Source organism: Gallus gallus, chromosome 14 (genome assembly GCF_016699485.2).
Source record: "Gallus gallus isolate bGalGal1 chromosome 14, bGalGal1.mat.broiler.GRCg7b, whole genome shotgun sequence".
In the NCBI taxonomy this organism is placed as follows: Eukaryota; Metazoa; Chordata; class Aves; order Galliformes; family Phasianidae; genus Gallus; species Gallus gallus.
In genome coordinates this window covers 13,227,783-13,240,291 of record NC_052545.1, presented here as the reverse complement: position 1 = coordinate 13,240,291, position 12,509 = coordinate 13,227,783, and the positions used below count along the sequence as shown (strand labels likewise).

Here is a 12,509-nt window from a genome sequence, read left to right as displayed (position 1 = left end):
AGTTAGCTCGAGTCTCAACCTTCTAGTAACCTACTGGCACACAAAGCCATAGAATATCCTGATTGTAGGGGACCTACAAGGACCACTGAGTCCAACCCATGGCTCTGCATAGGACCACTCAAACCCTGAGTCTGAGAGTGGCATCCAAATGCTCTGTGAGCTCCAGCAGCTCAGGGCTGTGCCCGCTGCCCTCTGGTGCAGAACCTTTTCCTAACCCTCCCCAGCACAGCTGTATGCCTTTCTCTCAGGCCCTTCTTGACAAGTCCAACCAGGATAGTTTGGTCCCATGGCCACGTGTCCCTGAGGACGGTATCATCCACTGCTTCCTCCAGGATCAGAAATAGAATGCAGGAAGAGGGACTCCTTCAGCCACTGCCCAACCACAGCCATCATCACAGGGTCTGCATCAGAGCAGGTATGAGAACAACTGTTCATCCAGGTCCCAGGTGTTCAAACAAGCTCAGGTTTATTTTGTCAAATAACTTAAGAAATGCATGCAACAATAGATGGGGCAACAGAATAGGAAAGTAGTGAAAGTTAGGAATAAGACTGCAGACTGCCTTTGCTAGTTACCAGTTGTCGGTCATTCATCTGAATACCATTATAGAAGTTCCCCTTATAATCACCTTCCTAAATTATTTTAATATCTTGACAAACTGTGGCTCCTTCCCCATTAGTTGCCATGCCTGTACATCTCTGGGGCAATAAAGAAAAGCTGCCACTAGGCAGCACAGTTCCATCAGAAAAACTGGCACGTTCCTGTGAGTGCTCACCTAGAGCCACCCTCCTGCTCCCCCAGAAACAGCCAGAAGAGATGGGACTCTCCAGAGTTTATTATAAATAAAAACACATGGATGACTTATGGGAACAAACAATGATTAGAGCTGTAACCAACCATTTGGAGAAGGCCCTGAAGGCGTGAGGTTCTCTGGCTATCAGAAAAGCTGTGTGTTGCCATTGGACAGCAGAGGAAAGCCACAGTTACAGAAGTCCCTTCTCCCTGTTACTCCTGGTATTTCTCTGCTCAGTCCCACCACCCCAGGCCAGCCTGCAGGTAGAAGCGGGAGCTGGGGAACTGCACTCATTCCCCAGCAGATACAAATCTTTCTAGCTCAAGAGAAAGATGAGCTTGGAGAACATGAGCAAAGTATCTCAATCTACATGCAACAAAACCCTTGTTCCCTCAGGTTTCACCAGACCCCTGCTCCACAGCAGAATATAGTGCCACAGTCACTGCCTTTATATTTTGGCAGGCTATGCAGAGGGCTCAGAAACAGCTTAATGAAATGGATGGTGCTGTGAAAACAAAGGGACAGCAGGCAAAAACAGGACTCAGGAGAAAAGGACAGAGGAACACATTCAAGCAAGTGGCTCTGAGCCTCTCTAGTGACAGGCCTTGCTGTCACAGAAAGTCAGGAAGCCTCCAGAAGTGAACAGCTCGCAGCAGGAGCCTAACTAAGGTCATCTGAGCCTCCTCCTCCAGAGGTTGCTTCTGCCCTGCACACAAGGGACACATTAAAGTGACAAGTACCACCAGGCTGGGTCCGCCTTGGTCACCAGCCTCTGCACTTTCCACTTTGTACCACAGCAGCTCACTTCTTTAAAAGCCTCTGGGGAGGGACTGCACCAAAATGCAAGTGGAAGACTGTGATTGTACCCTGCAGTGATCAGTGTACCTCCCCAGGGCAAGGAACACGTGTCCCTCTGTGCCTGGTAGGCCTGCTAGCACAGTGACAGGCACAGAGCCCAGCTTTCACTCTCCTTCATAAATCACCTTTAGCCACTTAAGGATATGGGGATGCTGTGGCAAACTGAGCAGCAACACTAACCACTTACTACAGGAGATGGGGGGGGGGGGGGAGGGGGAAGCTACTATTGTGGGGAGCTGAACTGCTGTGTTACAAGCACAAAGACCAGCTCCCAGGACCCCTCCACAGACACACAAAAGAGAAACTCCCAGCATGTGATACCACAGTAGAATCCACAGCCAGCCTGAGGGGCCAAAATGGAACTAATGAAAATGCCCCGTGCCCGAGTTAGGAAGGTGTACTTCCCTCAGGCTGTCTCATCACTCATAGATCCATCGTTCAGATGCATCCTCCCAGCACGTCAGCTCCTCTGGGCGAAACCACAGGGAGATCTCCTTCTGGGCACTCTCAACAGAATCACTGCCATGAATCACATTCCTATAGAGAAACAAGAAAGGGATCAGCTTGCAGTAAGCAGAGAAAGGCTGGGGAGGAAAGCTGCAGCTGGGAAAGTTCCACTCTAACTGATTTAATTAAGCCTGCCAAGCCAGTCACATTGTACAATATTCTTTCCCATCACACAGCTCTCCTCCTTGCTTGGGAGATATTAGTGAACATGGCTTAGAATGTACAGGAGCTGTCAGTTTCCAGCAATCTTCCTGTATTGAAAAATTATGAGCTGCAAGTGACTGTTTATCTGAGGAGTTTTTTTGTTTGTTTTAAAGGTTTGCAATTGATTTGCCTCCAGATTTCCCACTTCCTTCAGTGAAAGTAGGTCCTATGAAGCAGGTTTGATATCAGACACAAAGGAATGAAAACCTAAGCAAGGAAGGTTATTAAGAGCAACTACCACAAGCCAGTCTCGCTACTGCCACCAGAGGTCACCACTGGACAGTACGCAGTGGTGAGAACCCCTTATGCTTGCAGAACTGCAGCTTGGCTTTTGTTTCAGACTTGGATGCCTGGAAGAGCTGAGTATCCTCCAGGAGGGCTCAGAGGGCTTCTCCCTTCCTCTTCGTAGCCTGATAGTCCTGAATCCCTGTCAAGCAAACCCCTCAGCTGTAGGGAGAAGAGGCCTCAGGAAGCATGAGAGACCTAAACCTAAGCTGCTCCCTTCTGGCAAAACCAACCCAGGTCACTGTGTCTAATGTTAATATGTAAGTGATCTGAACTTCGCTCTTCTGATGCAGACTTGCATGGCTCAGGCAAGAATGCAAAGACAGGAACACACAGCAACACTCAGGGCACAAGAAGCCAGACTCACTTGCCAACTTCAATGCAGAAGTCTCCTCGGATGGTACCAGGCCTGGACTCAGCCGGGTTGGTCTCTCCGATCATTGCGCGTGCCATCCTGACCACATCCAGGCCCTGCCACACCTACACGGCAGCAAACAGAATCAGCTCCCACAGCTCACCCCGAGGTCAAACTGCGTCCTCTATATCTGCCACCCGACCCACCCAGGGACCCACCCAGCACTCACCATGGCCACCACAGGCCCCGAGCTCATGTACTTCACCAGGCGGCCATAGAAGGGCCGGTCCTGCAGGGCGATGTAGTGCTCCTTCAGCAGCTCCTCCGAGGCCTGCACACAACACACGGCTCTGCAGCCTCCTGGGAAGGCCACGGAGCCCCTCCCGCATCCCGAGGGGCACCGAGGGCCCCGCCCGGCCCCCGCACCTGCAGCAGCTTCAGCCCCACCAGCTTGAAGCCCTTCCTCTCGAAGCGCCGCACGATCTCCCCCACCAGGTGCCGCTGGACGCCGTCCGGTTTGATGGCGATGAAGGTGCGCTCGGCGACACCGCAGCGGGCTGCGAGAGGGCACTGGTGTCAGGCGGGGGTAAAAGGGGAAAAGGGAAGGGGACGGGAAGGACGCCGGCCTTACCGCTGTGGAAGACGCTGGCGAAGACCGCCAGCACCAAGCAGATCATGGCGGCGGCGGCACTCTTAAAGGAACCGCTCCCTCCGCTCATGTGTCCGCCGTAAAGAGTCCCCCCACGCCCACACCCACACCCACACCGGAACGTTTGTGCTGCGGCCGAGGGGCGGCACCGGGGACTTTAGAGGGGAGGAGCGCTCCGCTGTTGCCATGGCAACGGGCGCGGCCTAGCGGGGCCCGGAGCCTCCCGGAGCCTGCCATGGCGGGCAGCGAGCGGTGCCGCCGGGCCCGGGCGACGTGGGAGGTGTCCGAGTCCGAACCCGAGGTTGAGCCCGAATCCCACGGCCCCAGCGCGGCCCCGGAAGGCTCTCCTCCGGCGGCAGCCGCCGTACGGCCGAAGCGGCGGAGGGCAGCCGGGGAGGCCGAGGCCCGGAGACGGGAGCGGCAGCGGCGGAAGGAGCGGGAGGCGCTGGAGAAGCGGGAGGCGGCGGCGGCATGGCGGCTGCTGAGGCCGGAGCGCTGCCTGCGGCTCCTGGAGGTGTGCGTGGATCCAGGTGGGCTGCGGGGCCTGGCGGGGAGCGCTGGGGGCAGCTACGTGCTCCTGCTGCATGCTGAGCGGCTCTCCGCCAGGTCAACACCTCTCACTCCGCTGCTGGTGTGGTTACATCGTGCTGGGCTGCTGTGGAGGAGCAGCAGTAGCATTCGTATTAGCAGAGATAAAGTAGCTTCATTTCTCACGTCAGGGCTGATCTTTGTTTCTCTACAGGTTTCCTTGAAGATCCCGGCTCAGATATTTGGATCGAAGCTTTGCGTTCCCTGGACTGTAAAAATTCCATTGAGCCTCAGGCAATTCCCTGCAGCATAACCTGGAGGAGAAATATGCCAAGCATTCCGTCTGCCCCAGTGAGTCCTCATCTTCTCTGTTGTAAACATAATTTGACAGCAGATGTTCTGTGGGGAGAAAGCTTTGACTTGGCTTTCCATGCTGGGCACTGATAGCAGCAGCCTTAGGCATGCTGATTACCAATGACCACAGGTAGCTCAGGAGTAGAGCTGGAACTGGTCCTCATTCAGATTATTCTAAAGCCAGTGTCTTTTTAGCAACTACACGTGATTAGTTTAGGCATGTGTGCATCTGGTGATAGTCTGGGGAACCTGTAGTAAGAAAGACTGAGACAACCACAAGTTATTCGTACAGAGATATTAGTTAGGTGGGCAGCAGCTTTTCCAGAGCAGATGTTGTGTATGGCGTGCTGTCACAACAGCATCTGCATGGCTGGAAAAGGCTGGGCAAGTTTGCTGCAGAGCCCCCAGCTTAGAAAGCCTACTGACTGCTTCCTCAATCCTGCTTGCTGGGAACCTTAAAGGGGGCAAGTTCCTCCTGGTACCAAATACTGTGCCCGGTTCAGTTTGATTTTGGAGGTGCTGTGTAAAACTGTATTCTTGTAGCCACAAAGGTAGGCTGTTCTTGTCCTCACCCCCGCTATAAGAACTTCAGGCAGAGGCAGAACTGTATTTTGGGTCTTGCTATATTATGGTCATTTGATGACTATGAGGTGCAGACAGAACCATTTTATGTCTTTTGGGCTTAGATGGCAAGTTCTGCAGTTGTCATTGCTTTCTTTACCAGGTCATTTATTGCACCTTTGGTGATCTGCTTGTGTGGGAAAGTTTTTTCCCTTTCAGCTCAGCAGTGGGCTTTGACCAGCACAGTACAGTTGTGGTTTAACCCAGCAGGTGGCTAAGCTCATTTCTTCCCTTGCCAGTGGGCATGGGGGAGGGAATTTGGGGGAAAAAGAAAAGTTGAGCTCATGGGTTGAGTTAGAGAAAAAGAGAGAGGAGAAAAAGAATAACAATTATAATAATTATAAATGTACAACAGGTGATTCACAAACAATTGCTCAGCCACCTGCCAACCAGTGCCCAACCAGAGCAGCAGCAGGCCACACATTGAACTCCTCCGTTTTTCAGACTTTCCTTCCACGTGATGTCACATGGTATGGAATATCCCTTTGGCCAGTTCAGGTCAGCTGTCCTTATTCTGTCTCCTCCAGCTCCTCCTGCTCCCCTGCCCCCCTCACTGGCAGGACAATAGGAGAAGCTGAGAGTACTAAAACATCGTTATATCCTCTATACAAAACTACTCAGCAACAACTAGAAACATTGGTGTGTTATCAGCATTGTTCTTCTGAAACCAAAACATAGCATCATATCAGACACTGTAAATTAAAATAACTGTCCCAGTTGAATCTAACATGGCCTTGTGAGTGTTAGAGCCCCTAAAAGCACAGGCACTGTGTATGTGGAGGCATACTGGATGCTGCGTGTGTTGGAAATTATTTCTTCTGCTTTAGGATGACTGCATGGTGAAAACTGAAGAGGAGAAGGAGGTGCTGGTGTTGCTGGAGCCAGCAGATTTTCTAAAGCGCCTCTGTTCTCTAACCCAGGTAATGTAGATCTCTGAGCCGGACCTGTGCAGAGTGCCAGGTGAATATGGGAGACAAGGGAGGGTTCATTCATAACTACCATTACTCCACCTTGAAACAAAACTGTGTTGGAGAGTGCACACAGGGAACCTGTGTGAGAGTGCAGCAATAGTCACTAGGGATAATGTGCAGGCATTTGCCTTTAAACCCACTACAGGATGCTGCATTCCTTCAGAGGAGGGTTGGGCAGGCCAGACTTGCCTTTCCTTGTGTGTAGCTTTTCCCTTTTCATTGTGCTTATAAAATATGTGCTTGAAAGAAACAATCAAAGCAAGCAGTCCTTAGAAATGCTTGCATTTGGAAGCAGGGAATTTAATGGTCAGTTCATGTGCGTGCAGTCATGCACGTGTTTTATTTATACCTATCTAGGCAGCCTGTGCTTCTGCCCTGAGAAGTTCAGAGGCCATCCAGTGCAGTCTGAGAATAGAGAAGGAGAGGCTAGAATAGCCAGTGCCTGTGAGAAGGTCAGTGCTAATGCTCCAGGGAGAAAGGTGAGCCAGAAAAGAAAAAGTGGCAGAAGTGGCATGCTGTGCCTGCCCAAAGGCAGCACTCTCAGCCGCAGTCTAAGATGGGCTGCTGCCAGCTTCCAGTGATGAAAGTTGTCCTGGAAGTCCCCCGCTGTCCAGCCGGAGATAGGGAGGGTTTATTTCAGAGAGGAAAACTGCTACAGACTTGGGTGTGATTTGTCTTGCTTCAGACTTTTGTCGATGCCTCGTCAGGGAGTCAGCCTGACCTGAACCAAGTGTTACCTTTGGCCAGCCTGGAGGGCTCCTCCACCAAAACCTACAGCCTGGCTGTCATTGGGCTGGATGCCTACAGGTGCGATGTGCTGGGGATGTGCGGGGAGCAACGGGGCTGGGAAGTTTGCCACAGATGGGGAGAAGTATCTGTGCAGGAAGGAGGTGCCTGGGGCTGTGCTGCTCTGCTTGGTGCCAGCAAGGTCTGTGCTTAAGAGGGCTTGAGTTTTGCTGTCTTGTGGATATACTTTGCAGATGGATTTAATGCAGACTGAGAGGATTTTGTAGTTAGAAGGTGTTTGTGAGTAAGACTACACTCAGGACTAGGCAGAGGGATGCAGTGATACAGCTCTTGTTGCACTGCCCTGTGCTCCAAGTAGGGCTGCAGTGCCTTTCTGTTCTCAGCAAGGTGTGCAGCTCATGAAGCAGGGAGAGAGATGTTTGGTGCCTGACGCCCTTTTCTTGTTCCTGGAATGTATCATGCATGTGTTGCTCCCAGTGCCTGAGTGCTTCCTGTCTGTGTACATGCACAGCAGGGAAATTTCCTCTTCATGGTGATAGTGTGATCATCCAGATTCCCCCACATCAACTCAGCTGCAATAGCTAGACCTGTCCTGTCCTGTCTGGAGTGTTTCCCTGGGGAGAGCTCTTGTTTTACCAATTCCTGGGCTCTTTTCTCACTTAAGCCTGTGAGGATAAATTTTACCAAGTGTGTTATGTTTTAAAATAATCAGCCATGGCCTGTTGAGTTCTGCCACCAATGGAACCAAGCAGAATTTGCCTTAGTTTTGGGTCTTGTCTTGTCTCCTGCAGCCATTTCGCTCCAGCTCACGTGTAGATCTGCAGTCCTTGACACAGAGGGGCTGTGTGTGGCATGCAGAACTGCAGCAGTGTGCCAGCAGTAGCAGTGCTGCTTCACTGGGGAGCTTTGTCTCCACCATCAAGTCTGACTGGGAGGTGGCAAATGTGGGTGGATTAAATGACCTTTTCCTCTTTAACAGACAGCCTGAGGTGTGAACATGCAGTGCATATGTGTGAGCTGTGTGTCTTGCTTATAGGTGTAACCAGGAGCAGAATGGGTGGCAGCCACTGAGCCCTGGAAAGCAGAGTCCCAGATCCCAGCCTGGCCCAGAGCTGTTCATGACTCAGCAGGAAATACTGGAGGTAGAATTTCTCATGCCCCTTGAAATTTTATGTTACTTGTGGTTGAGCTGAATGGAAGAGGCTCCCACTGGTGTGCCCTTCTGCATAATGAATGCTTGACAAAGAAGGTGATGGCTCGCTTGGATCAAGTTGCATCCACATGCATCCTCCCTCACCCTAAGTGACCATGAGCATGAGTTTTTGCCTTTTGTTTGGATCCAATCCTGCCTCCCCTCCCCAGCCCCAACAAAAGCTGCCCACTTAGCTGAGAAAGGTGCTGTTGGTTCTCACTCAGGTATCTGCCTTGCAAAGCCTGTGTCCCACAGCAGAGCGGAAGCACTCCTTGTGATACCACAGCTGTCACAAACTAGGTCAAACAGGATGTAAACCCTTACTTGATATCCCTCAAACTAAATTCCTGCCCTGCCTGGGTATGTCCCAAAGAGGGATGATGACCCGCTGGCTTACTGGGAGCTAAGAAGGATTGAGCAGGCTTTAGTACTCTTCTGTGTAAACAGAACTCATGCAGTCAGCCCGGCCTCCCTCCCCTCCCAGCCCATCTTCATCCTGCTGAAGGATGTGGTGTACCCCTGTGTTCTCCTTGCTCCTATCTCTGAGTGCTTTTGGTGGTCAGGGCTGACAGCAGCGCTGCTGACTGACGTTGGAGCATGCTTATGAAGGAGGATGAGAGCCTCAGGTTGTCCTGGCCCTCCTGACCCTGCTTCTGTCCCATTGGTTGGTATCTTACATGTTTCACCACTGTCATTTCTCTTCCAGGCACAGGTGGTGCTCCAGCTGTGGGGTAACATTGATGTACAGCTCCTAGACACGTGGCAGGAATTTGGTGAGCATGTCTGTGCGCTGACTAAGGCAATAGCAAGGCGCCCGTACAAGTGAGTTGTATTGCTGGATTGGACAAGTTCAAAGCCCAGAGCTTTGGAAAACCTCACTAGAAGCTACGAGAGTGCTTATCAGTGACTGCCAGTCTGTTTTGGTCGATGTTAGGGCTTGGACTAGATGATTTTCAGTCCTCTATGCTACTGGAAATCAACTACTCTCACAGTGAATACAGTTGTGATTCAGCATGAAGAATGGAGAGAAAACGAGAACCTTAGGGAAACCTTTTCACCAAGATGTTCTGAAGCTTTCCAGGGAAGGAAAGAAAATGTTAAGTAAAAAACATTAGTCCTGAAGAGAGAGGTTTTAGAAGGAAGCCCACTGCCTAATGCTAGGAGAATGCTGCAGCATCTGGAATCCACAGGCCTTTTCTCTGTGCGCACACTGGTCCCTGGTCTTGCTCTCAGCAGTCTGTCTTTCTGTAGGAGTCAGCTGGAGATGCAGGAGTTGTCTTTCTGCACTGCTGGGGTTTCGGGCAAGGGGTTGCGAGTAGAGAAGGACGGCACAGGGCTATGGCAGGTGTGGAAGAGACAAATCCAGCAGTTTAACAGAGTCAGCCCTGCAACAGCAGCAGCAATAGCAGAAGCATATCCTTCCCCTGGCCTCCTGGTACAGGTAAGTCCTCAAATCCCTCAGTATCCTGTTAAAATCTTGTTGCATGGAAGATGATGGCAGGGAGGGGTGCCGCATGTTTCCTCGTTTAGATGTCTTTGTTGATGGAGCAAACAAATCCTGAGCGTGAAATCAGCTCTCCAGAAAGGTGATGGTGGGTGTTTGACTTAAACCATAGTTTTCTTTCAGTACTACCCAATTACTTGTGGCCTTTCCAGGCCTCTTTGCCTTCATCTCACCAAGCAGGACTATCTCAAAGTGTATTTGCATTTTTGCTTGTCCATCCCAGCCAGTGCAGGTGAGGGTCTATTGTATGCGTCCCGTTGCCCTTGTTCAACATCATCTGTCCATCAGCTCTGCTTGTTTTTGTTTGAGATGGATGATGTCCATCACGTGGCTGCCATTACAGTTGGACAATTCTGAATTGCTCCCTAGCAGAACGTGTGTGTTGGCCCTGTGGGCTGTGAGGGAGTACCACAGGACATCCAAGCTGTCTTTATGCTGCTGGTGACAGCGAGCAGTCCAAAACTTTACTAGCTCTTCACATGACCATAGAGGGAGCTGACCTGGCTCACTAAATTCTCCCTCTCCCTACTCCTGGAGGATCAGGATTAGAAAAGGATGTTGTCTGACCCTTCTGACAGCAGCTTAGCCATTTTATGAAGACAGTTTTTTTTTTTTGTCAACAAGTGCTTGTTTCCATTTGGGGTGAGCAGGAATCACTTAAGCTGTTTCCATTAGATCAGGAACTGACAGAACTTTTTTTCTTCTTTTTCTCTGTGTAAGTCTTACATAGTCAAATATTCTCTCCTACTTTCCTTCTTCTGGAGCTTTGATCTCTGCCCCTAGCATACCCTCTTCAGAAGAAAAGCAATCTCCTTGTATACTGAAGGGGCAACACACAAATCAGAATGTGTGAGGCCTGCTTGCAAGTTGTAGATCTTGATTCTTCTGAGTTTTATCCTCTGATGCCTGCATGTTTGGGTGAATGCTTAGTCAGGGATCCTCACTGCAATGATGGGATCGAGTCTCTCAGTGGACAATAGGGTCTTCTCTTAGAGCATCCATGTTAACTGCTTCATTCTTGTGTGTGTGCTTGAAGGCCTATGAAGAGTGCAGCACAGAAGATGAGAAACTACTGCTGCTGAGTAACATCCCTGTGAAATCAGACATCAGTGGGAAAGACCACCGTGTTGGGCCAGACTTATCCCGCCGCATCTATCTCTTCATGGTTTCCACCAACCCTGACCTTATCCTGGACCTGACTGTATAGTGGGACCAGGAGCCACGTCAGTCAGCCTCAGTATTTTCTTCTGCTAAACTCAGCAGTTGCTGAGCTGCTTCTGGCATGGCAGTGCTGCTGGGAGCCCAACCTGTGGAAGCAGCTGGTTCTGTTTCAGAATAGACTTGCACATCAATAAATCTCTTGTTACAGATGCTTTCTTCAGCCTCTTGGCTCTCCTTTCTTCTTTTAGCTGCCCCAGCTCTATATCCCTCTGGCTGTCTCCTTGAAGAGTTAAGGCATGTTTGGAGCAGGAGCTCCAAGTCTTAGTGGATTGGTTCCTCTGCTGCAATAGCTGTGTGGTAAGTCTGTGCTGCCTGTCAGGTATGTTGCTGAATGAGCTAAATACTTTGTGCAACGTCCTGACTTTTAATGTCCTGCTGCCTGCTGATTCTTTGGTCCTGTTACTGGAGGTCCTGCTTGTGGTTTCTTCAGGCAGGTGGGTCCTGCTGGACTTGCTTAGAAAAACATTCATCAACTGTCAAAGCCAGCTGGCCAGAGAGAAACCACAGCCTGGGGTACATGGAGCTCAAGGCAGGGGGAGGCTGTTGGCTAAGCTCCCAACACAAGGAAATGCCAGATGAGCTCCAGAAAACTCCATGTGAAACAATGGGCTAGGATGGGATTCTCTTTTGCCAAAGCAAATGCTGAGCTTCTTATTTGGAAATAGCTGCAATAGGGACAGTAGGAATCAGGAACCCCAAAACTCTGAGGATTTGGTAATGCTAATTGTGGCATTCCACAGTGACACAGAAACCCCTTGAGCTTCTTTTCATTAAATACAGCTTGCTGGCTCCAAGTGACACCAACCAGTGCTGTGAAGGTGGGAGGGCACCCTCAGGATAAAGCTCCTCCTTGCCAGTGATTCTTCTGCTTCCATCTGCTAATGCTTGAATTAGTTCCTGGGAGGAGAAATCCAGCAGGGCTGTTTTTCCTGGCGGGAGCACTGCTACAGATGGGTTGACAGAGAGCCTGTCCTATTTAATTAAGGTACTCATTCAAAGCCTGTAAACAGAGAAGCGAGAGCCATCTTTGCTTAAAGATTCACGATGTGAGAAGGAAAGGAACAGTCATGGGGAGCAAACTGCATGTAGAGCAAAAAAGCTTTGCATGAAGCCTTTGCAGGTCCATAATGACCAGGAGAAAAGGCAGCACGTGGCTGCTTGTGTTCCCAGTTGCAGTGCTGGGCGGGAACGTGCGAAGAGCACAAGCTGAAAGGCATTTCCCATCACACCTATTTCAACACTCTTCCAATTTGCAATAACCTTTGCACTTGGCTGATGGCACCAGCTTAAATCATCTGTAAATGCACCACTCACCGGAAGAGAGTTCAAAGGCCATAGAAAAACATCCTGAAAAGCAATGATGTGTTCATCTAAGGACTCACAATTATGCTGGCATACAGTACTGCAGGAGGACAGACTGACTACAGGGGATTGCGACAGCGTGCTGCCACACTGCTGTGCTCCTCCCTGCCCTGGCTGTGCCCGCCCACTTGATCTCACAGCAGCTTCTTTAGTACTGAAGGGCCAAAAGAGGGGAAGCTGAACTGCCAAATGTGGCCATTTAAAGGCCCTCCGGCTGCATCGGCTCTGGGCTGGGTCCCCTGAGCCAGCCTGTCCTGACAGGGCGAGGGAAGCTGGCGAAGAACCACCACTCACATACCTGATCCCTCAGCACACAGTTTGTGTCCAGCCAGTGCTTATGGCCTAATCCGCAAGGAGCAG

The 12,509-nt window shown here is 50.7% G+C and overlaps 2 protein-coding genes across 2 annotated transcripts; one reads left to right on the top strand and one right to left on the bottom strand.

Moving 5' to 3' along the window:
- Window positions 1–449: 449 nt before the first annotated feature.
- Window positions 450–3,725, bottom strand: NME3 (NME/NM23 nucleoside diphosphate kinase 3). Its single transcript, NM_001282230.2, has 5 exons — window positions 3,632–3,725; window positions 3,427–3,557; window positions 3,230–3,331; window positions 3,013–3,125; window positions 450–2,186 (listed from the first exon to the last, which is right to left on the bottom strand). Exons 1-5 carry the CDS (start codon window positions 3,717–3,719, stop codon window positions 2,069–2,071), a joined length of 552 nt encoding a protein of 183 aa, NP_001269159.2. The 5' UTR covers window positions 3,720–3,725; the 3' UTR covers window positions 450–2,068.
- Window positions 3,726–3,835: 110 nt separating this feature from the next.
- On the top strand, window positions 3,836–10,939 carry EME2 (essential meiotic structure-specific endonuclease subunit 2). The gene is made up of 8 exons (XM_015294713.4): window positions 3,836–4,179; window positions 4,392–4,528; window positions 5,980–6,072; window positions 6,809–6,930; window positions 7,907–8,012; window positions 8,769–8,884; window positions 9,314–9,503; window positions 10,603–10,939. The coding sequence occupies exons 1-8, from the start codon at window positions 3,885–3,887 to the stop codon at window positions 10,771–10,773; spliced, it is 1,230 nt and encodes a 409-aa protein (XP_015150199.2). The 5' UTR covers window positions 3,836–3,884; the 3' UTR covers window positions 10,774–10,939.
- Window positions 10,940–12,509: the final 1,570 nt, after the last annotated feature.

Coding starts and splice junctions, on each gene's coding strand:
- NME3 (NM_001282230.2), bottom strand. CDS start 3,719: ATGAGCGGAGGGAGCGGTTCCTTTAAGAGTGCCGCCGCCGCCATGATC. Junction 3,558..3,631: donor CGCCAGCGTCTTCCACAGCG/GTAAGGCCGGCG, acceptor GCCCTCTCGCAG/CCCGCTGCGGTGTCGCCGAG. Junction 2,187..3,012: donor TTCTGCATTGAAGTTGGCAA/GTGAGTCTGGCT, acceptor GTTTCTCTATAG/GAATGTGATTCATGGCAGTG.
- EME2 (XM_015294713.4), top strand. CDS start 3,885: ATGGCGGGCAGCGAGCGGTGCCGCCGGGCCCGGGCGACGTGGGAGGTG. Junction 4,529..5,979: donor CAAGCATTCCGTCTGCCCCA/GTGAGTCCTCAT, acceptor CTTCTGCTTTAG/GATGACTGCATGGTGAAAAC. Junction 6,073..6,808: donor GCCTCTGTTCTCTAACCCAG/GTAATGTAGATC, acceptor GTCTTGCTTCAG/ACTTTTGTCGATGCCTCGTC.